Genomic DNA, 22,472 nt, shown 5'->3' on the forward strand with positions numbered 1-22,472 from the left:
TAACTGCAAGGATAAGGATAGATATTGATTTTAGAACTGGGTCATTAAATGGCTAAGCAGCAGCATGGGAAGATTTCAAATTCAACTTTTCACTATTTTCTTTAGGCCAAACTCGTACAGTGGCCCAGATTCACAATTAGACAAATTTTAGAGGCAGAGACTAGACCAGGGGCCAGCTCTGCCCACAGCCTCTCCCTGCCCACAGCCTCTCCCCCGAAGCCTCACTGTAGCCTCAGGGAGCCCCCTAGAGCGTCAATAGTTAGCAAGCCCCGAAAGAAGCAGTAAAAGGATTACCGACTGTAGGAGTTGTTTCTGCTGGATCTGGGACGGCTTCAGTAGCTGAAGGAGAAAACCCAAAGCATTCACGTTAGCGCAGGTGCCCATCTGCAAAATGCTCCCACACACCAGCTGAGTGGGCACATGAACCCACATCTGTGCCAGTGTGTTGGTGCCGGCCGGCCCGGCAAAGGCAACTGCATTTCTAAGACCATCTTTCCCTCCGCTGGTGAGATTCTGGTTTATGGACACTAATCAGAAGCATCTATCTGACCTCTTCCAGGGAGGATCCATCGATAGCCACTCCGATCAGATCTGAAGCTACAAAATAGGACAGATGAGCATCTGATGCCATTTGACTCAGAGCTCTCATTGAGAGATACCACGACTCATTTGCAGCACCAAACGCTCACTTTATGGGCTAAAAATCAAAACTACCCAACAAAAGGGTAGGATAGAAATACTCTCACCTCCTCTGCATCTTCACCTGTCTAGGGACCTTGTTTCCCCCCAACCCTCTGAGGGGGGGTGGCTCTGGGCCGTGGGGTGGGAGTCACAGATACTCGCTGTGTACATCATTTAGTAGCAAAAGGTAACCAAGCAGGGTTTTTAAATGTTCATTCGGCTTTTTTAAGCGGTTGCATGAAATCATCCCTAATGGCAAGAAAAATCCCTATTCGGGCAATCAGCAAATCAGGAGAGCTGAGAAATACCTTCATGAGAAACTTAGGAGATTGTCACACAAAAATCATTCCTAGAAATTAAAAATTGTCTTGAGCAGGGGCATAACTTCTTGCTTGCCAGGCATGTTTTTGCTCATAGGATCCCTTCTCTTCTTAGGGCCCAGGGAACAGGCTGTGGTATCAGGCACACTTGAGGCTACTGTGACCGATGTCCTGGGTTAGCTGAACCTGAGGGGGTTCCCATGACATGGGACTTCCAGTGCTACAACTGGGAATATTCCAGGCAAATGGGACAAGTTATTTTCATGACTTCAGACGCCGAGCCTTCCAGGGTTGGCCCTCTGGCAGATCTGACTCTGCTGCTTGGGGAGGGAACCATGTCTTGAAGAAAGGTCAGGTATCTGGGCAGACAGCCCAGCATCCTTGTTGCATCCACAGTTATGCACCAACAGGCCAAGGTGGTGGCACTGCCCAGGCTGCTCTCATTGCCCGGGCAACGCACATCATCTAGGAAGATGGGGCCTGAGCTGCCACCAAACAGACTGCCTCTTGGGCCACCAGGGCCATTCCGCAGCCCAGGTGCCAGCACACCACCCATGCAGCGAGCAGGCCCCAGAGGGGGTCACACACCAGGTACTGCTGTAGAGGATCTCCACGAAGACCTCACACCTGCTCCTCCTGGCTGCCCACTGCACCACCAGCAGGTCTGCAGGAGCCAAGGGCAGGAGGCTTGAGAAGGTTCCCTCGACTCTCAAATGAGACACTATTTCCAGTTAGAGAATTGTACCCCAGTCTGCAGCTTGCTGCCCTCTGCCCAGGCAGCCTGTGTCCACAGGGAGATGATACATGCAGAGGAGACCACGTGGCTCCTTCTTGCTTCTGAAATTTAGCTCATACTCTATGGTGTTTTTCACTCACTGGGCCATTTCTTTATGGGGATCAGGGCCACATGGTGGCTTCGTAGAAGACATACTTGAAAACAAGTTTCTGCTTTCTTCCTGTTTGGGGTGTCCTTTGTCATGTGGCTTCTCTCAAAATTCAAAACAGGTTCAGCGGAATGCCTGGAGTTTAGACTTCACATTTCTTACCCAGGTCTCTCGAAAAATGTTATAGACTTTTCAGAATGAAATTAATTTCACCTTATTTGAATTTTAAAAAGGATGGAGTATTTGTTGGAGGACGAGGGAAGAGGTTGGGGCTGGAAAACCGAGCAGGGGAAGAGGGGTGTTGCTCCTCTAAGAAGCTAAGATGCTGATGGACTGGAACTTGCCCCTCAGCCAAAAGCAGATTCTGAGCCCCAGAGATTGGGCTGGTTCATGGGATCCCCTTATAGAAGGGCCACCAAGAGCACTGTGTGCATCAGGGCCTTCCTATAGGCCTTTCAGTGATGCCACTGAGGGAGTGTGGGCGCCTGGCTCTCCTTGAAAAAGTCCCCACACGGGGACGGCCCAGCACATCACCAGCTTGCCTCCGATGAGCACAATTTTTATTCCTGACATCACCAGGGCCAGGAAAATTATGTTGGCTACATTTCTGTTGGCTGCAAAGGCCAGCCTAAGAAAAGAAGTCACAAAATGTAAAAATGGGAAAGATACCTATTGGTTGGAAAACATGTGGCTGTTCCCCAGGAGCTGAAGCATCTGTAAAAAGAAAACAGTCATCCTGAGTACATTCCAAACCAATGATGCGATTGCATAATTGTCTTAACACCATCTACCTCACATGCATGAGTTTGTTTGCCCTTAAACAATTCTGTCCAATCTCCAATCGAATAGTTAGTACTTAAAATTTGATGGTAGCTCATACATGTGTACATATTATTCTGGTGAAGAGGAAGACAATAAAAGAAATAAAGGGGATGTTGGGATTGTGAAGGTATGGCCCCTTTGGCCCAGGGAGCTTCTCAGAACCACAGAGTTCAGCAGCAGCAGCATCCAGGGCCTAGGTGGGGTTGCAGGTGGGGCCTGGAAATGTCTACCACCAGGCCCACCTGCCCTCAGAGCCTCCTGCCTTCTCTGGCTTGCCACAACCTCTGTTGCATCAGCCACCCCTTTGGGTCAGGAGCCGGCGTCTCAGTCCTGTTGACATGCAGGTCTCATTTATGGGAAAGATGCCATCAAACCCATTAAAACCCAGAACAGCTTTCCCTCTGGGGACAGAGTAGGGCCCCTTGGGAATGGGAAACAGCTCTGGGACTTCAGCTTCTGGGAAAGGTTGGGAGCTAAGGGCCTTGTCAGGGAAAGTGAAGGGTAGGGAGAGAGACCTAGTGTGGGGACCCTTGCTCTGGGTGGCTCGTCACCAATCAGCAGATAAAATGGATGTGAACTCACAGATACCTGGATGTCCAGCAGCTGAAGAATCTGCAGAGATAAAGGAAACGTGAGGGTGGTTTAATAATAGAAATGAGCTGGGGCCCTTGTGTGGCACAGCCTGTGAAGCATCCAACACCTGTTCTTGGCTCAGATCGTGATCTCAGGGTCGTGAGATCAAGCCCCGTGTCTACACTGAGCATGGAGCCTGCTTGAGATTCTCTCTCCCTCTCCCTCTGCCCTTCCCCTCTGCTCTCTTCTCTTTCTCTCTCTCTCTAAAATAAGTGAACAAATAAAATCTTTTAAAAAAATAATAGAAATGAGGGCAGTTGAATGGTTCAAAGATCGTTGTCTCAGTTTAAATGCCACCCAACGAGGTGGTGTAAACATTTGTGCTTACACATCTGGGGCTGTCCCCTCTGGCTTTGTTCAGCCAGGCCCAAAACTCTGAGATAGTGATTCTGAAAGAATTTGCCTTAGTAACTAAAATACCACCACCAACAAAAGAGTTAACATGTTGTGCGTTCATCGTGCGTCATTGGCTTGACTAAGTGTTGTACAAGGAGGAGTACCTCATTTAATCTTCCGACAAGTTTAGGAGATTAAGTACCACTACTTTCTCTAGTTTGCAACGGATTAACCTTTACAGTCACTCGGGTTGAATGGGGCCCTCCCATACCTTAAGCAGCTGGCAACTTTTTCAGAGTCAGAACAGAAATCAGTCCTGGACATGGGGAAGCTTAAGGCGTGAAGACGTTTCCAAAGTCCATCTGCAAATTTCTAGGCTTGGCCCAGGTAGCTCTGTGACCGGCCCGGAGGGGACCTGTGCCCACCTGAGCAGATGACACCAGCGTCTGGTGGTGGTCCCAGTTGTGTGTGAGCCGGCCTCTGGGAGGGCACTGCCCCAGGGAGGACTCGCTTCCAGGGCAGTTGACATCGTCCGGGAAGATTGCCTGATACACGGCCACAGCCGGCTTCCAGAAGGGCGGACACAGCCAGGACACAGCCAGGACACAGCGTGCTGTCTGCAGACCTCGTGGGCATCCTCTAGGGACCAGCTGTCCTCACACACCGTGCCCCAGGTGTCAGCGTAGTAGACTTCCACTCGGCCTTCACGCCTGCTTGACCCATTCATCAGCCGCAGGCCCAGAACTTGGTGGACCTCCGTCAAGGCTCATCCGAAAGGCCGCCAGCGGGGCCAGCACTTCTTGGAAATTGTCCACTGATAATCAGTGATAACAAATCTACTCTCCTCTCCACTTCATTCACTCATTTATTTTTGCCTTGAGTGTTACTGGGTTTCCAAAGGTTGCAGTTGCTTAACAGATGGTTTTTGCTCCTTAGCCGCTGGCTCAGACCTGCCTCACTGTATACAGCTGCTTCTGCTCTTCTACTGTGTCTTGTGAAGTCTTTGCCGAATTTTTCATGAGAAGCTAACATGCACATACCAATTCGTGTGTGTGTGTGTGTGTGTGTGTGTAATATTCTCTGTGTCCCCTTGCACACATTGATCAACTGACAATAACAATGGCTCCCATCTATCAGGTGCCACCACCCATGTGCGGACATTCCAGGCTGCCCCTCACGGTGGAAGGGCGGTGTTGCAGAAGGGAACAGAAACCGGGTATGCTCAGAACACAGCCAAGGACAACTCATGGTGGGAGTTGGCAGGGAAGGGGGAGATCTGGAGTGAGCGGGCCACCCTCAGCCCTCCAGACCAGTCCCCAGAAGCCATTCTGGCATCTCGAAGCTTCTTGTCACTCACTCTCCAACCACAGATTTTCTAGGCGAACCCAGGCATCCTCAGTCCTCCCTCCAGCAGCAGCCACCTGCGCACCTGCCTGAGGCTGTGGAGGAAAGTTTCCAGCCGGGATGCTTTTGCCCACAGCAGTCACACTGGAGTGTTTCTGAACTAAAGCACGAGTCAAGGAAGGCAGCGGAGGACGGGGGAAGAGCTTACCTGCTGATGTGGGCACCTCTGTCAGCTTCTTCAGGAAAGATGCTGAGAATAGAGGGAAACACAAAAGAAGACCAGGATACAACATCTCAAGTGTCAAACATGTTTACCTCTCACTGAACTGGTGGTGGGCCCTCCGCCTTGTGGGTCATGTAAAGTTTCTGATTCTAGGTTGATTCCCTTCCACAGTCCTTGCTGGGTAGGGGGGTGCCTTCCATTGGCCAGGTGGTGCGTGCACCCAGAGGAGAGGCAGCTGATGCACACTCCAGAAAATCAGAGCACAGGGGTTGATCATTTTCATTTTTTAAGCAGATAGATGTTAAAGAAAGCATCCCCAAGCATTTGGGGGTCACTGCTGTTCAGTAAAACCTACCCTGGTGCTTCCTTTGAAGGTTTGAGGTCATTTCTTTTTCCTAACTCCTCTGCATATTGCATTTTACTCTTAAAGACTCTGCCACAGACGGGCTGCTGACCTAATTTACAATGTGACAACTAGTGAGCCGGTCACAGAGTCACAAAGACCAAGTCATGCATTCCGTTCCTTCATTCTTTGTAATGCTGTCAGGTAGAAAGGAGGACGTAGAGAGATGAATCCTGGTGGTGCGTGGAAGGAGCCGGCTGCCCCTAGATCGTGTGCCCACACGTCAGGCACTGCTCCAGCCATGCTACACAGAGAGAGCACCGAGTCTCCACACGGATTTAGGAGGCAAATGCTATTATCCTCCTCCTCCTCCTTAGCTACAGGAGGAACTCGGGATACAAGCTCGTTCGGAGATTTATTTGAGATCCCACAGTTCATAAGTAATGAAGCCAGGATGACAGATCCAGGGCATTGGGCCCCTAAACCATTGCCCTACTATCTAGGGTGACTTTGCCAAGAGAAGTTACAGTTCCTCAATCAAGAACAACCGAAATTACCTGAAATTGGGTAACTCGTAGCAGATGATGGTGCTGAGGAAGGCAGGGAGGCTAGGAGAGACATAAATCAAAAAGTGAGCGTAGGTCATGTCCTTTCATTCTTCTCAAGCCCAAGAGGTTGATCTGCTTATTTGAAATGGAAAGGTCCATGTATTGTTCTGGGGAGAAACTGCCCCCAATCTGGGCCCATGAGAATGGCCCTGAGTCGCCATGATTACAACCACCAGATGTCCTGGGTCACCTTGTTCATTCCCGTCCAGCTGCTGGACATCCCAATGTCTTTCCCACCCGTGCCCCCTCCCCAAACTGTGGCCACAGTGATGGTTGCCTTATGTGGAGTGCCTATCTTTCCAGTCAGTTTGGTTTTGTAATTCTTCCTGTGTATGTGGGTCTTGCCTCCCAGAGTAAACGTCAGTTCGCAAAGCACAGAACTATATGCTCCTTAGGCCTCCAGCCCTGTCCTCAGATGTCATACTCAGCATTTGACTTCAGCTCCTACTTTACTTCAACACTGACTCTGCCCCTTGACTTCTCTCTTCGTCTCTCAGAAGCTTCCAGTACCCCTACACTACTTGCTCTTTCATCCTCTGGTCATTGTGGCCTGGTCTAGTCGATAAACCACTTTGGCTCTCCTCAGGCAAACCCAGAAGGATGCAGAGATAACTGGGGGCTTTTCACTCTAAGTACTGAATTTATTTGCAGAAACTCAACTGGGATAAAACTGAAAGAACAGCAGCCCTGGGTTGGGACCTGGGCTCCCAGCTCTGTGACTTTAAGAGCCATCTCTCTGTCAACTGGCCAACAGGTGGGATGAACCAAAGAGACATTTCCTAGAGGCATGACTCATTGCTGGTGGGATGTTAGATAATTTGAGATGGCGCATCTTCTATTTTAAGACTTACATATTTTTATAGCATGATAATTCAAAATTTTAAATTGAGTTCCATTCCAGTTAAGGATATTTTCAGATATGCAACAGGCATAAATTGATCAGATTAGATAGTTGTTTAATTTTTTTTAACATTTTAACATTGTTTTATTGCCACTGGGTCTATTGGTATGGATTGCCTGTTTATGGTAAGCGATCCCGCCTGTCCGTGTGTGGCGGGATATGGAACTTCCTTGTAAAATGATTTCATGTACATGAAAGAAGAAGAGGCCACCTAAAAGGAAGTATTAGGGAGTTCAGTGTGGGTGGTAGGTGGGCAGAAACCATGCAGGGGGATCCCCTCCTGCTCTGAGCACAGTCAGCAATGCCATGGCGCCCACCTGCTTGTGTCAGAATCAGACCCACCTGAGCAGATGACGCTGGCATCTTCGTGGTGGCCACAGTTGTGGGAGAACCAGTCACTGTGCAGGCACTGCCACAGCGTGGCTTCTGTGCCGACACACTGCACGTCGTCCAGGGCAATGGGGCCCAGGCCTTGGTGGAAATGCGCCCTGCCGGGGGCCGACACCGCCCAGCCACAGGACAGCTGCCGGCACACCACCTGGGCATCACGCAGGTCCCAGCTGTCGTCACACACTGTCCCCCAGGTGCCGTTGTAGTGCAGCTCCACGCGGCCCTCACACTGGTGGCTGCCGCCGGCCAGCCTGAGGGCTACATCTGGGAAAGGCAGGCACGCCTGGGTCATGTTCTGGGCACCCCTCCCCTTTGTCCCTGCCTTCGAGAAAGGACCTGGTCATTTCCTGGGAGTTGACCAGCTTTCGGGGGCTCTTCTGTCTGACGTGGGGAGCCACCGAGGGTTAAAGTGGGCTGCCAAGGGTGCTTTGGGCTCCATCTCTCACAACAATGTGACTTTTTGAGAGCTGTTTTTAAAAGCCTTTTCCCCACACAGGATTTTCTGCTTGACAGAGGCAAAAGGAGGCCTCCGAGAGCCCTGGGTTGAGGTGGGCAGCCCCAGGCATGCTGACCTAGCTGTGGCCACTCTGGGTGGGCAATATTTGGAAGCAGGGGTAAAGAGACTACAGATGTGTTTTGAATGAAACAGGCTCAGAGACAGCATCAGGAACCCTAACCCTAACCCTAACCTGAGACCCCTCTTGGGTGCTGTGTGACAAGCTGTAGTATCAGAAGATGTGCATGGATGTGCTGCTCCACAGCCGTGTTGGGTGTTCAATCACTTCCCTCAGTCAGATCTCAGGGGTAAGTGAAGGAATGGGGTGACCCCCTGGCACCCTGGGGGTCATAGTCGGCCACCCACTGTTGCCGTCATCACCAGGCAGGGCTGGTGCCAAAATGACCAAAGGACCTACCGGTATTGTTCTCGTCTTGCACAAAAGACTTGTAGGATGCATAAAAGCCCATGTTGGTGACGATAGCATCGCTGTGGAAGACCACTGTCAAGCGATTTGAGGAGGAGGTGAATACTGGGGTTGTGCCAGAACAGAACTTGCCCAGAGAAAAGGATTCATTCTGCGGCCCGTCAAAGATTTCAATGAAGTCATATGGACAGCTGTAGAAGTTCTCCAACCTGTGAAGTAAGCGATATCATTCAGATGCCATCCGCTGGGGTTTCCCCTCCACCAAGCACTGCACAGATTGGTTCAGGAAGGGAAGGTTCTGGAAGAGCCACCTGAAGCTTCCATCTTCTCACACAGCTCAGAGGGAAATAGGACCCTGCTGACATGCAATATGTATCTTCCTGTTTATAAAAATCTTTCAGTTTATAAAGTTTCCATTTAATTGCATTTCCTGAACATGCATGATAAGCCCAAAGAACAGAATTTAAATTGTATTGACAGGTATTTGGTGAAAAGTGAAGTTTTCTCCTACCCCTGACTAGTCCCTCTTGCTTCACAGAAGCTTCTTAGAAACAGTCACTATAAATGGTTTATTTCTTTCCAGATCGAGTCTAAGCACAGATGACAGCTGCTGGCCTGTTGTCTGAGGCTTTTTCTGCAGATCATCCCAAGGCAATCCCCCATAGGTGTGTGATGGACCCAAACCTGTTTAAGTGGCCCCCTATTGATGGACACTTAGATGGTTTCCAATCTAGTGCTCCTATAAGAGTACTGCCATTGGGGATCCCTGGGCGGTTCAGTGGTTTAGCACCTGCCTTCAGCCCAGGGCATGATCCTGGAGTCCCGGGATCAAGTCCCACATCAGGCTCCCTGCATGGGGCCTGCTTCTCTCCCTGCTTGTGTGTCTGCCCCACCCCACCCCCGTCTCTCATGAAAAAATAAATAAAATATTTTTTTAAAATCTTAAAAAAAAAAGAGTGCTATCATCATCCCCTGTGCACAAGACTTTTATCAGTAGACTGATTTTCTGGAACTAGAATAGCTGCATTAAGACTTTTGCCTTCAAAATTTTGATCGTTACTGAACAGGCCTCCAAGGCCTTCCTCACTTTTGAGAACTAACTATGGAAGGTGGGTCTGATTGATTTGTTTGTTCAATTTTTTATTGGTGGGGGTAGGGGAGGTGGGCAGGGTCACTGTGCCTATAACTGAGCAATGTGGGAAACAGCTACTCACTTCACCACTTCAAATGTGAGCTTGATATGAGCCCTGGGATCCACGTGTATGTCCCAGGTGCACACCACATTTATAGGGTATTTTTTAGGATACCAAGGACTGGAGAAGGAGCCTGAATTATTTGTGAGCAGGCCGCCACAATGGAAGTTTTCATCTGCAAGAAACAGCCAAGAAACCTTGTCAGAGAGAAGCACTGACCTGTGCTTGTGTCTTCAGAGGGGTCAGAGGGCACAGGGAGTGGTAGTGAGGGAGATTTATTCCAGGGGTGCTTTGCCTGGTAATGAGGCTGGCTTTGGGGGTCTCCTCTGGGTTTCTGATGCTGTTCTTTGTCAGATAAGACTATTACACCTATCCCATCAAGCTTACAGGAGAAATGACAGTGATTTATGGTTGACAGGGCTTCTGGACCCATATGCACAGGGAGGTCTGAGCATATGTTTTAATGAAAAGATACAAGGACATTGCAAGCCTGAGTGTCCTTTCTCAGTCCATGTCACACTGGCTGGGTATAAAACCACTCATGATGAAAGATCCCTTGTATTATATACAAATCCCAGCTAAAGTCAGCACCAATGGCATGTAAAGCATCCATTTTACGGCTGAAATCCTGCATTTGGTGTGACATTTAAGTTACAGTCTTCTCTGTGCTGCAGCTTCTTAAGTGTAAAAGGAAGGGAGCATCCATCTAGCTGCTGGAAGCACTAACAGTGAAAATCAGGCAAATATAAAACCACGCGAAGGGTTTAAGTGAAGCTGACATACCTGTAGCTGCGTTGTCACCAGTTGAGTCTGTGAAAATACACAGAGGAAAAAAAAATACTGTGAGCAAGGACTTTTATCCAGGATACTCCCCTAATATACTAAAAAACAGTAACACTCAAAGCTGTGACCTCTCTGTACCCTACTGGACATTGGTGAGTGGCTCTTTAAGAGTTGGGAGGACTGCACACTGAGTGTGTGGCTAGGAGTAGTTTGATACAACTCGTTGAGGGCTGACCTGGGGTTCCCATCTCCTTGCTCTCTGCAGCATCTGTGGCATGATCATCCCTGCAAGAAGCTAGCCCTCTGTCGTGGCATGTGCTGACTCATGGCACCCCTGGGACCCAGATACTATGTTTCTGGTGAACCTGAACTCTACCCTCCAGCTCTCTCCCTGCCCTCTGCAGGCTCCCAGCCCCACCGATATGTCAACACTAATGGGATCTGTCATTCTTGTTCATTAGCAACAGAAGGTTTATGCAGTCAACCAGCTGTGCCCTGATTACAGTATTAATGAGGAGCCAGGATCACATATATCACTCAGAGGCCAGCTAAGCAGTTGAAATGTATGGAAGAGCAACCATACCTGTTGGTCCTACTTTCAGACTGCCATCAACACCTACTCAAAGACCAAAAGAAAGAATGAGGAAGATGGTCATGTGATTCACAAAAGAAAATCAGGTGTTCTTTATTTTTATATTTTTTTTAAAGGATCAAACACATTCTTTATGGGCAGTTGGGAGTGTAGCATCAAAACCCATCAATGTTGGTTAAAGATTGGCAGCCTATATCAGGGCCTCCTAGGTGAGGGGGCACACTCTGCTTGTCTGCTTTTTATCTAATTGCTGGAAATACTAAAATTGAAGGCAAATAAAAAATATGGTATTTATTTACTTTTGGTCAGTAATGGAGCTGGAGGAGCCTTTAGTAACTAATTTAAGCTCAGACTTTTATACAGTACTTTGGAGGTGATACTTAGCAGAATATGGATCACATGATGTGTGATCTTGGATATGCTTCTGTGTCCTCATGAATAAGATGAGAATGTAATAATCTCTCTTATTAGAGATTGTGAAGATCAAATGAGAGTATGAATGCACTGGTTTTTGCATCGAGCCTGGAACACGTTAAGCACTCTTTGGAAGCCAGTTACCATTGCTCTGTGGGGGAGAGTGGACTGTCCCCAACATATGCCATAGATATGGCATATCTATCCAGGAATGGGATGTCTGATAATACAAATCCTCTAATTATCACAAGTTTTAATGGTGGTGGGGACCCTTAAACATTTTACAGAAGGAAAACCAACTCTTAAACAAATTGACTTAAAAAGATGGCTTGAAGCCCTGGATTCCTTTCTGAGTCACTGTTGCTGGCATTGACTTCTCCCTTTCCAGGGTCTGCTAATGGGTGAGACTTGCTCTGATGTGTGCTGTGCCCTATGGGGGCTCACCTGAGCAGATGACACTGGCATCCTTGTGGTGCCCACAGTTGTGGGAGAACCATCCATTGTGTGTGCATTGCCACACCTTGGCTTCATTCCCTTTACACTGAACATCATCCAGCATGATGTGGCCAGTGCCTCCATCAAAGTAGCTTTGACCTGGGGCTGATAAGGCCTCACCACAGCCGAGCTGCTGGCACACTACCTTGGCGTCTGTCATGTCCCAGTTGTCATCGCACACTGTGCCCCAGGTACCATTGTAGAGGACCTCCACCCGGCCCTCACACTTGTGACTGCCATTCACCAGTCTCAGGGATGCACCTGGGGGACAGGAAAACAGGGGCTTCTGAGCTGTGGTGCTGTCTCCAAAACCGTAGGACCTTCTGCAGTTACAGGATGCCCGGCACGAGGGCACATTTTTTTCCATGTTAGGCTATCGAACTCTAGGTCAGGTGGCTTTATGTCCAATTTATCTGGAATAGTCCTGTTTTACAATAGTTGCAAATCACATCTACCTGTTAATTATTTTAGAGTTCCTTTTAAACTCTCAAAAACATCCTGATTGGAGGATAAATTGCATGGTCACCCTAAGCATAATTCATTGAGAGCCCTAGAATGTTCCCAATGTCCTGCTGTAGAACCTAAAAGGTCTGTATATATGTTCTAGATTGTTTTTGTGTGGAATTCAGCTGGGATCCGGTGGGCTGGTAGTTGCAGTTTCAGGTAGGTTTGTTGTAGAAGGATCGCCCACCGCATCCTCCCTTCCTCTGGAAAAGGAAGACCATCATTTTGGTCGTCTGTCTATAGACACAGTCAACGTAAGATATGAGATTCAGCATCTGTTGCTTTAGCCAGGATGTTTCAGTGGTAAAAAAAATGATGCCAAACGGCAGAGCCAAGTGACGGGTCAGCCAGAGGCTGCTAGTGTCAGAGTGGATGTCATTCAGGATGTCATTAATGACAGCAGACTCCACAGGTCAGATTTAGAAACCATCTCCTCCCTTAAAGGGGAAGGACACAAATTAGATCTAATTTCCCTCCAAGGTACTTATCAAGATACCTACCATTCTCTCTTTTATCTTGCTGAATGGCATTGTACAGAGCATAAAACCCTGTGTTGGTGATCATAGCATCACTTCTGAACACCACGGTCATGATGTTTGAAGAGGAGAGGAATGTGAGCTCTGTCCCAGCACAAAATCTGCCCACGGATAGTGAGGCAACTTGCCATCCGTCGAACACTTCAATAAAGTCATAAGGGCACCCATAGATGTCCTCTAATCTGAGGAGGTAAAGGCACAGTAAATCTCCCAAGGAAATCTGCAGAAATGCCTTAAATAAAATCATCATTTGCATCATAACCAGCCAGAAATTGCAATCATCCCTGCTGTTGCCTTCCAACCACAGGTCCCACTAGTGGACTTGACCCCTTACCTATAGCTTGAATTTTCCTTCCTGTCTTTCCCTATGGACACTGGCCCAGGTTAGTCAGCGTTTCTCTGTGTCTTAGCTGCCGACTTCAGGGCCTCCATCTGGTATCTTGACTTTCCATCTTTCCTACCATCTTTCTCTTTACCTCAGGTGTGTCCTGAATGTCCCCTGACTCTTTATTCAAACTCTGCCACTCCCTGGGGTGGGAGCAGACATCCACTAGGGTCTCATTGAGTAAAACACTCAATGGGACCTGGGTCAGTGGGAAAGGATGCCTGCTGTCAAAGCTCCCAGAGCCTGCTGAGTAGGACACTTCCCTCCATACCCCAAACTGCCTGGTTCCAATCTGGATGTCAGAGAAGCTGTCCCTGATCATCCTACCAAATGCTGTCCTCACCCCCTCTGTTCTCTATCCTGTTACCATATGTGCATATTTTTCTTCATAGCACATATCAACTTATCACTAATTGAAATTGTCCATTGAGTTACTGGTTATTGGTTTATTCAGGTACTATTTGCCTCTCTATCTAGAGTGTAAACTCCATGAGGACAGAGATCTGTCTTTGTATATTCTGAAATTATAGTAGGACATTTATGTTGGGATAGTAACCTAGAGAATGCAGGGAGAGAGGGTCACTACAGTGTTTGGAGCAACAATTTCCCAGAAGTGATAAAATGAGACTCTGTGCCCCTGGATCATAGAATTGTGAATTGCATAGATTTGAATATATTGTACCGAATCTGCTCATATTCCTTACAATGAATGCATGGGTGTGGAATGAATGAATGAAAATTACCTTTTGCTCACAGTATACAATACTCTGTGGTTTTAGTTTATTTCTCCCCATTTGAAAGGCATTTTGGCCACCAGGTAAAACTAATAGGATCCATCCCTCTCTCCATTGCCGACCCATTTCCCCTTTGAAGACAGCACTTAACCATTCAGCTCCTTGACTACTGAGGCTGACGAACACAAATGGGAAGAGGTGGTGGAGGTCTGGCAAACAACGAACAATGGCAGGAGGAGAGAATGACCCAGATGGAACTCAGTGTAGAAAAATGAAACCAGGTTAAACATTATCAGGAAAAGCAATAGTTTCATTAAAAAGTGACTCCGGGGGAATCCCTGGGTGGTTCAGCGGTTTGGTGCCTGCCTTCAGCCCAGGGCATGATCCTGGAGTCCCAGGATCGAATCCCACATCGGGCTCCCTGCATGGAGCCTGCTTCTCCCTCTGCCTGTGTCTCTGCCTCTCTCTCTCTGTCTCTCATGAATAAATAAATAAAATCTTTAAAAAAAAAAGAAGGCTATAAAAAAAGTGATTCAGGTATACATATATGTATATGAATATGTATATATATACACGCATAAATATGCATTAAAATAAGGTCCTTTAAAAATGGGTATGAGTAGAGAAAGAAGTAGGAATGAATGAACAGTGGCTGTTAAATATGTGGAAGAAAACTCTTAGTTGGGGCATGAGAGACATTCTTGGAGGGAAAAGGAAGCAGATTTGTTTTCTGTAGCATCAGAGGGAAGAATGGAGATGAGAAAATGAGAATGAGGAAGAACCAGGTTGGGTTCAGCCCACGGAAGAAGCAGTGTCCTGGATGGAGGTGGCTGAGAGTGGAGGGGTGAGGTCATTGTGTGTGTGACCCCAGCTGAGGCCCCCTCGGTGGCCCGGTGTCAGGGATGCTCACGGAGTATTTGTGTTATTCTCTAACTGCATAGGAAGTCGAGCTCAATGATTATAAGTCTCTTAAGCTCAGATGACCAGACTAGTTTTCACCTAAAATGTGAAAGGATGTGTCACAAGGTGCTGTGGGCTGAAAGTTTGTGTCCTCTCAAAATTCGTATGTTGAAACCTAACCCCCAAAGGGATGGTATTAGGAGGTGGGGTCTTTGGGAAGTGATTAGGTCATGAGGGCAGAACCTTCACGATGGGATCAGTGGCCTTGCAAAGAGTCCTGCAAAAGCCCCCTTGTCTCTTCTACCAGGTGAGGCTATGGTAAAAATATGACCATCTATGAGCCGGGAAGTGGGCCCACACCAGGCACTGAATATTGATCTTGGACTTTATATTGATCTTGGACAGCCTCCAAGACTGTGAAATAACTCTCTGTTCTTTATTAGCTACCCAGTTTATGATATTTTGGTTATAGCTGTCACGTTGACCAGATTCGTGGAAAGGACCCCTCCTTGAGGAGGTGGATTTAAGTCCAGTCTGGCCTTTGAAGTAGAAAAAGACAAAGGTGCTTACTTCAGGCTTGGGATCACCAGTTCTATGTGGAACTTCTCAGCCACATGTATCATCCAGACACACTCCACATCAGTGGGGTAGTTCGTTGGATACCAAGGACTGGAGAAGGAGCCCAGGAGGCCTGAAAGTACTCCCCCACAAGAGTTACTTCCTCCTGTGGGTAGACAAGAGACCACTGGTTGGCTTCTGCAGGCATGCACCTTGCATGTTCCCAGGAGTAGAATCCAGAATTCCACCAAGCTCAACAGGGAATCACAGGGATCCCTGGGTGGTGCAGCGGTTTGGCGCCTGCCTTTGGCTCAGAGCGCAATCCTGGAGACCTGGGATCGAGTCCCACGTCAGGCTCCCACTGCATGGAGCCTGCTTCTCCCTCTGCCTGCTTCTCCCTCTGCCTGTGTCTCTGCCTCTCTCTCTTCTCTCTCTGTGACTATCATAAATAAACAAAAACAAAAACAAAAACAGGGAATCACAGAATGGGAAGGGATCATAGTAGTGTAGACATAGTTGTAGCTTGGCTGGTGTGTGATTGCACCCTTAGAGGGAATGAGGGGAAGAAAAGATGTGTGACTGGTACTGGGGCAGGACCCTAAGGTTGCAGGTGAGACTGGAAATGGGATGGGCCATGTCGTGGCAGCTGTGGGGTGTCCAGCAGATATCTCACTAATGCTCTGCCCAGCTTCCTGTCATGCAAACCAGCTCAATTCAGATGGAGACAGTCCATCCATCTATGAGGGCTCCATCCCACCTATTCTTTCCCCTCAGGCAGCCAGGGCAGTGACATCCATTCTGCTTTCATGAATTACCAGAGTGATTCCATCCTTTCCAGGTCATACTTACAATGAAAGTGAGTTACCTTGTGGCGGCGTAGGCCCTTGAGGGATGGGAGCTGCAAAAACCAAAACCAAAGAAAATCAGAAAAGAGCTCGGCAGGACCAAAGCATCATATATTTACATACAAAGGAGTGAATCTGTTCCTACACTCGAGTCTTGAGACATGGTGTGGGCTCACTCATTTCTTTTTTCCCTCCTAATGTGGGGTGCGGTCTCTCCCCTTCCCTCAGTGATTCACCCAGAAATCTCAGACTATGCACAGCTACGTGACTTCTTTTCTTTTCTGTGTTGGGGTCCGCCGACGCCAGGCCTGTCCTGAGATGGATCAGTCACGAGGCATCGCCCACAGTAACGTCACCGGGTTTACGAGCATGCCACTGCAGACCGTGCTGAAGGGCACAAGGACGAAAACCAGACCTGTGAGAGCCTGGGCGGGGAAAGACAGGTGGGACGAGTGTTCCACTGAAGTCGACGGGTCTCAGTGGGGAGCTTCCTCCTTTCCTGTGTCCTTTTGGCTTTGGTTTCTGCGAGATTGAGCCCACGTCTGGCTCTGCATTCAGTGTAGAGTTTGCTTGAGATCCTCTCTCCCTCTGCCCCTCCACTCGCTTGCACTCTCTCCCCATCCCCGCCAAATAAACAAACGAATCTTTTAAAAAAGAAGCTATTCCTTTTTGTTAAAATGTTTGATATGCAGTGTTTCCCTTAGAGGATTGAGTGGCCAATGCCTTATTTTGTGTGTGTGTGTCCCCACCAATCTATAATGCTTTATCGAGAAGTGGTTCACCTATGGGTGGATACTCTTTGGACATAAAGGGTTTCATTTTCCCCCATAATGTCTTTTATTCCCTGATGCGTTCTCTTAGTCAGCTATGCATCCCTGCCTCAGAAAAGGAATATGGTAGCAGAGAGAAAAGAAAGAAAAGTCTTTGGAAGTTTGCAGCTCTAGATCGCAAGTGGATGTGGCACAGAGCCGTCTGATGGACTGAAAGCCATGTCCTCCCTACTCCTTCCTCCTCTCTGGCTCCAGGCGAGGGGAGACTCCTCACTGGGGAAGGAAAGAAAGGCCAGAGGGCACCGAAGGGAGGCAGCTCCTTGACAGTCCCTGAGAAACGGTTCTGTGGGCTCTGCTTCCCCTCCAGGGCTGCTGCATGCTTTGTGGTCCCCAGTGCAAAATGAAAATGTGGGGTCTCAGTCAGAGGTGGGGAAATCAATTGCCCTTTCACTTCTGCATCCCACACCAGGTGGGCAGCCTGCAGGAGGTGGTGGCTTCTACCTGGGATGCCCTTGGGATCTGGACCGAAGTGGGCAAGAGGTCCCCACCAAGTGTCCCTCCAAATGTGCCACGGTGGTGCCAGCCCCAGGTAAGGACAGGCTGCCAGCCACCTTGCCCAGCCCCCAAGCACTACAGGGTGCCCCTCAGCCTTGACCTTCTCCACACCCAGACCCCCACTGAAGGCAGAGGGTGGAGGTAGTCACCGTGCAGGGTTGGGAGGAGGCTGGGCGGGGCCCAGGGTGCCAGTGGGCAGGGAAGTGGGCAGCTGAGAGCCTGTCCTGGAGAGGTAGGTAGGCAGCTGCAGGAGGCAGGACCACACGTGCTCAGATATCACTGGAGCCCTGAATTTGGAGGTCACTGACACACTGACTCTGGGTAGATTACCAGAACAACATGTACCCTGTCTCTATTCTTGCTTTCTTGGCAAAGTCAGAAGGCCCCCCCCAGGGTAGCCCCAAATGGCTTCACTTCTCACGCTCAGCCTGTTCTTGACCCACTGGGAGACTATGGCATTGACACATCTGTGTTTTCTCCCACACTTTCATTTACCAACACATGTTCCCAGGAGGCAAACCTTCCTACGTTCTCTCCTCTCCATCCTGACCCTCTTCTCAGCCATGGTGATGGAACTTCTTCCCCCTTCCCCCTCCTGCCTTTCCTTGCTCCACTGTCCGGAGGGGAGTTTTGGATGCCATCTCATTGGGGAAATGTGGCTCTTAGCTTACTGTCCGAGCCGCTGGATCTCTACTTGCTGCATGCTGGGATCACACAAGAGATCTTAAGTATTACCGATGACCTGGTGTGAGCCCAGAGATTCTGATGCGACTGGTCTGGGTACAGCTGGGGCATCAGGGATTTCAAAGCTCCCTGGATGATCATAGTCTAGGTCACTGTCCACCAGTGTCTAGGTCAAGACAGATTACATTTCTTATCCACTCTGCAGAGATATTGGAGGTTCACAGTGTTGGACTTACCTGGGGATGCAGGGGTCACATCTGGAGCCCAGGCCCCAGCATCTGCATGAATTAAAAAAAGAAAGGTAAATTTAGGAAACCTAAGTTACATTTTATGAGGACAGGTGGTGGTTTCCTCGTGTGGGCGGGTCTCAAGCAGGTAAGCTTCGTGTCACATAGCCTAGAACAAGGGCGTGTTAGATTCTGGAAAAGTAGCTCAGACCTCGGAGAGATTGCAGAGTATAAAGGACCTGGCAAGTGTGTGGCTCTGGCGTGCATTTCTTTAAGGTGGAGTCAGGCTGTCAGCATTCTTTGTCAGCCTGGTTGAGGGGACACTCATGTCGGGCCACCGTCTGTCCTCACCTTCCCTGGCCCTGCTCTGGGCACCCCCTCCACCCAACACTCAAATGCTGCCAGTCGAAAGGTGAGAAAGAACCTGCCATGGAAGGAGAGGCTTACCTGAGCAGATGACACCTGCGTCCTCATGGTGGCCACAGTTATGGTCCGACCAGCCGGAGCTGGGGCACTGACCAAGGTGGTTCTCACTTCCCGAACACTGAATGTTATCCAGGAGGATGCTTCCAGAGCCCGGGCCGAAGTGGGCCTTTCCAGGGGCTGCAATGGCCCGTCCGCACCCCAGCTGTCGGCACACCACCTGGGCTTCGTTCAGGTCCCAGAGGTCATCACACACGGTGCCCCAGGCCCGCTCGTGGAGGACCTCCACACGTCCTGAGCACCGTCCAGATCCGCCCACCAGCCGCAGCTCCGGTCCATTTTCTAAATAGAGCAGGGTTTTATTTTGGGGCTTGGGAAATTTTAAGTAGGAAGGATTTCCAGCTCCTGCCTTTGTGGCCAAGGCAGGTAAGTGCAAGAACCAAGCGTCAGGCTGTCTTGATTCAGTAATGGGGCTTATAGGCAGAAGGGCGAGACGGAGAAGGGTTTGAATCCAGCTCTACTGCTCTCTAGTTGCGTAACCATTGACAAGTTGCTTAGTATCCCTAGGCCTCAGTTTCCTCATCTGAAATGGGGACTCGAGCAACATGCATCTCCGAGGGCGATCCCAGAGGGGTGACGACTATGTGCGAGTGTGACTACAAAGCACAGTGCTCAGCACCCGCACACCCTGGCTTCTGCAGGTCTTGCTATGTGGGTCTATGACACAATACTGGGATCCTGGGAGAAAGGGTCCTCAACTGTGTTTTTGGACATGACTTGGGTAAGTGTAGATTTAATCCCCTGAAGGCACTTGAGCCACCAGGGTGTCTGTGACTTCATAAAGCCCAATGGGGTTGGCTATTTCTGGGCCGACGGTTGGCAGCCAGCTGGAATGGCGTGCTGTCTCCTGGAGACCTTCCCTTGCCGAGTGCACAAGCTCTGCCATGGTCACCTGTGTTTCTGTTTCTCTAGCATGTCCCCAAGAGCCTTTGTATTTGCTATTCTCTCTGCCTTCACTGTCATCCATCACATGTCCCCTAAGCAAGGCTTCCATTCCTGCTCAATCTGCAGGAGCACCCACCCCACCCAGCCATCCTCTTCCAACCCCCAGGCCCTGTCTTCCCAGGCGCTACCACTACCGACCCCCAAGTCATCTTGTCATTTCAACTGCACATCATTGCCTTGTTTCAATTGCCCATGTGGTGCTTTTAGTGGGAAAATCTAATAGCTACACAGCAAGGCTTATGGGGCCACTTATGGGGTGCTTTAAAAACCGAATCCCAGGCCTTGGCAAATAGGGGAGTCGCTCAAGTTAGGAAACTGCTCTGTCTTTTGAAGACCAAAAACCTAGTTGAAACTTCCTACCTGGCTCTCCTTCACCCTGTGGAATTACGTTGAATCGAGCATAAAAGCCAGTGTTGGTGATCATAGAATCACTTCGGAACACCACAGTCATGATGTCTGAAGAGGAGAAAAATATCACAGCTACCGAGGCACAGAACTTCCCCATGGACAGCGAGGCAATCCTAGGGCCGTCGAAGATTTCAATGGAGTCGTAAGGGCATCCAAGGATATCCTCCAGGCTGGGGGCATCGAAGTGGAGGGTTAGTGATGGCTTCAAACTTCCTAGATCTTAAAACTTTAAAAAGTATGACAATCATAGGATTAAATATTTGGATTTACTTTAAACTGCATGTTGATATATAAAGCATCAGTTGACTTTTATAGATGCCTTATTATAGAAGTCTTATTTTGTCTGAGGATTGTGGGAGGCTTATGGTTACCACTTAGTAACAGAAATTTAAAAATCACTAAAGCTCTGGCCAAATCGCCATCTACAATGGAACATTAGAAATGCTAGTGTTCACCGCAGGTGAATTCTTACCAGACCAACACCCTGATGATCAGCATGTAATCAGCATCACGGCCAGATTTTCCTACCTCTGTTTTTCACACCATTCTCCATACTCAAATTCTTGGGGAGAAAAAACTCGACTTTAAAATAAAAACATCAGTGCAGAGAGTATCTGCACGTTGCGGTCACTCACGAGGATGTACGTGAGGCTCATTTTAGAACAGGTTACCTATAAGAGGATGGACTTTGGAGGAGTGGGTTCAAGGTTCTCACTTCATTGTGGGCTCTCTGTGTCCTTAGGGCTTTAGTCAACATGGACAACATGTTTCTAGGATACTCTTTGGCATAAGGCATGCCTGATTCCATGGACCGAGCAGTAATTCAGCGTGTGTGTAGCGTTTCACAACGTTGCTGTGTTTGCAGCATGATGTGTGTCCTGCATAGCAAGAAGGGCTTTTCGCAGAGTCTTCCCACAGAATCACATGTTGGAGAAGAGCTGGAGCTTTGACGTCAGACAGACCTTTGCTGGTTAACCTGGGGCAAGTTAGCTAACCTCTCTGAGCCTCAGGTTCCTCACCTCTAGGGGAGATGACAAGGGCATACATATATCTTAGGGTTGTACCAATGCTGCACTACAGCAAAGCAGACAAAATACATGGAGTGGAGCCTGGATACACAGCCAACACTTAAATGCCAGCTGTTATTTCATGCCATGGAGATAGAAAAACATCAGTGCCTTAGAGAAATGTATTCCGTACGTGCCAGCGATGAGGCCATGCGTCCCCTGGCTCCGTTCACTTACAGGCAACATTGGGAGGACCCAGGGCCTGGGCTGGAGGAGGTGGCTCATGTGTGCGCCTGGAAAGCCCCCTCCTGTTTGTTTAAAATTTAGATAAAGGAAAAAGAAAATCTAAGTGGTAAGTATCGAGACCCAAACAAAGGCAAAGCTGGCAAGGAGGATTTGGGTGACATTTTTAGAAAAGAAAAAAAAGGAAAAGCTATCATAATAAGGTTGAGTTGAATAAGTTAATAAACCTCTTATTCAGTTCTCCGAACTAGCAGTAACTCATTGGAGAGCACGACAGAATTAATTTGACCTTCAGATTGGGAAGCATTTTGTGTTCTTTTGTCCCCCACCCCCATCCCCAAATGTTTCCTGCTTAAAAAAACAAAAAACAAAAAAAACAAAACTTTATTCTGATTCCACAAACCACCATTCTTATCTAGAAAGACTCTCCTCTTAACAAGTTGTTTTCTTACTTCAGAGTTGGAATCAGGAGTTCAATGCGAAACTTTTTCTCCACGTGAATCTCCCAAACACACTGGACATCCGTGGGGTAGCTTTCTGGGTACAGCGGGCTGGAAAAGGAGCCGGAGGGACCGGACATCACCCCTCCGCAGGAGCTACTTCCTCCTGAAGCCACAAGAAAGAGGATGTCAGCATGCGTCCATGGGGTGACCCTACTAACGACCCCTTGGTACCCGGTGTCTGCTGGAGTCAGGCAGTGTGGTCCACCTGGGGGTGCGGTGGGGGACCCACACCCAGGCTGTCTACACAGATCTTTAGTTTAAACATATCCAGGGAAGGAAAGTACATTCCATTGCAACCTG

The 22,472-nt window shown here is 48.7% G+C and overlaps 1 protein-coding gene across 1 annotated transcript in view; it reads right to left on the reverse strand.

The window, feature by feature from the left end:
• The window catches only part of LOC144300745 (scavenger receptor cysteine-rich domain-containing protein DMBT1), a 42,947-nt gene extending 20,698 nt beyond the window's left edge, over window positions 1–22,249 (reverse strand). Inside the window, exons 1-18 of the mRNA XM_077877009.1 lie at window positions 22,122–22,249; window positions 20,400–20,589; window positions 19,031–19,523; window positions 18,593–18,634; window positions 16,368–16,400; window positions 15,515–15,668; window positions 12,890–13,107; window positions 11,835–12,146; window positions 10,968–11,000; window positions 10,385–10,411; window positions 9,623–9,776; window positions 8,400–8,617; window positions 7,438–7,749; window positions 6,144–6,194; window positions 5,229–5,270; window positions 3,290–3,319; window positions 2,555–2,599; window positions 295–339 (exon numbers count right to left, since the gene is read on the reverse strand). Of these exons, the coding sequence (XP_077733135.1) occupies window positions 295–339; window positions 2,555–2,599; window positions 3,290–3,319; window positions 5,229–5,270; window positions 6,144–6,194; window positions 7,438–7,749; window positions 8,400–8,617; window positions 9,623–9,776; window positions 10,385–10,411; window positions 10,968–11,000; window positions 11,835–12,146; window positions 12,890–13,107; window positions 15,515–15,668; window positions 16,368–16,400; window positions 18,593–18,634; window positions 19,031–19,523; window positions 20,400–20,589; window positions 22,122–22,249 (2,527 nt within the window). The remainder of the gene's footprint in view (window positions 1–294; window positions 340–2,554; window positions 2,600–3,289; window positions 3,320–5,228; window positions 5,271–6,143; window positions 6,195–7,437; window positions 7,750–8,399; window positions 8,618–9,622; window positions 9,777–10,384; window positions 10,412–10,967; window positions 11,001–11,834; window positions 12,147–12,889; window positions 13,108–15,514; window positions 15,669–16,367; window positions 16,401–18,592; window positions 18,635–19,030; window positions 19,524–20,399; window positions 20,590–22,121) is intronic.
• Window positions 22,250–22,472: the final 223 nt, after the last annotated feature.

The sequence above is a fragment of the Canis aureus genome, chromosome 29, assembly GCF_053574225.1.
Source record: "Canis aureus isolate CA01 chromosome 29, VMU_Caureus_v.1.0, whole genome shotgun sequence".
Classification (NCBI taxonomy): domain Eukaryota; kingdom Metazoa; phylum Chordata; class Mammalia; order Carnivora; family Canidae; genus Canis; species Canis aureus.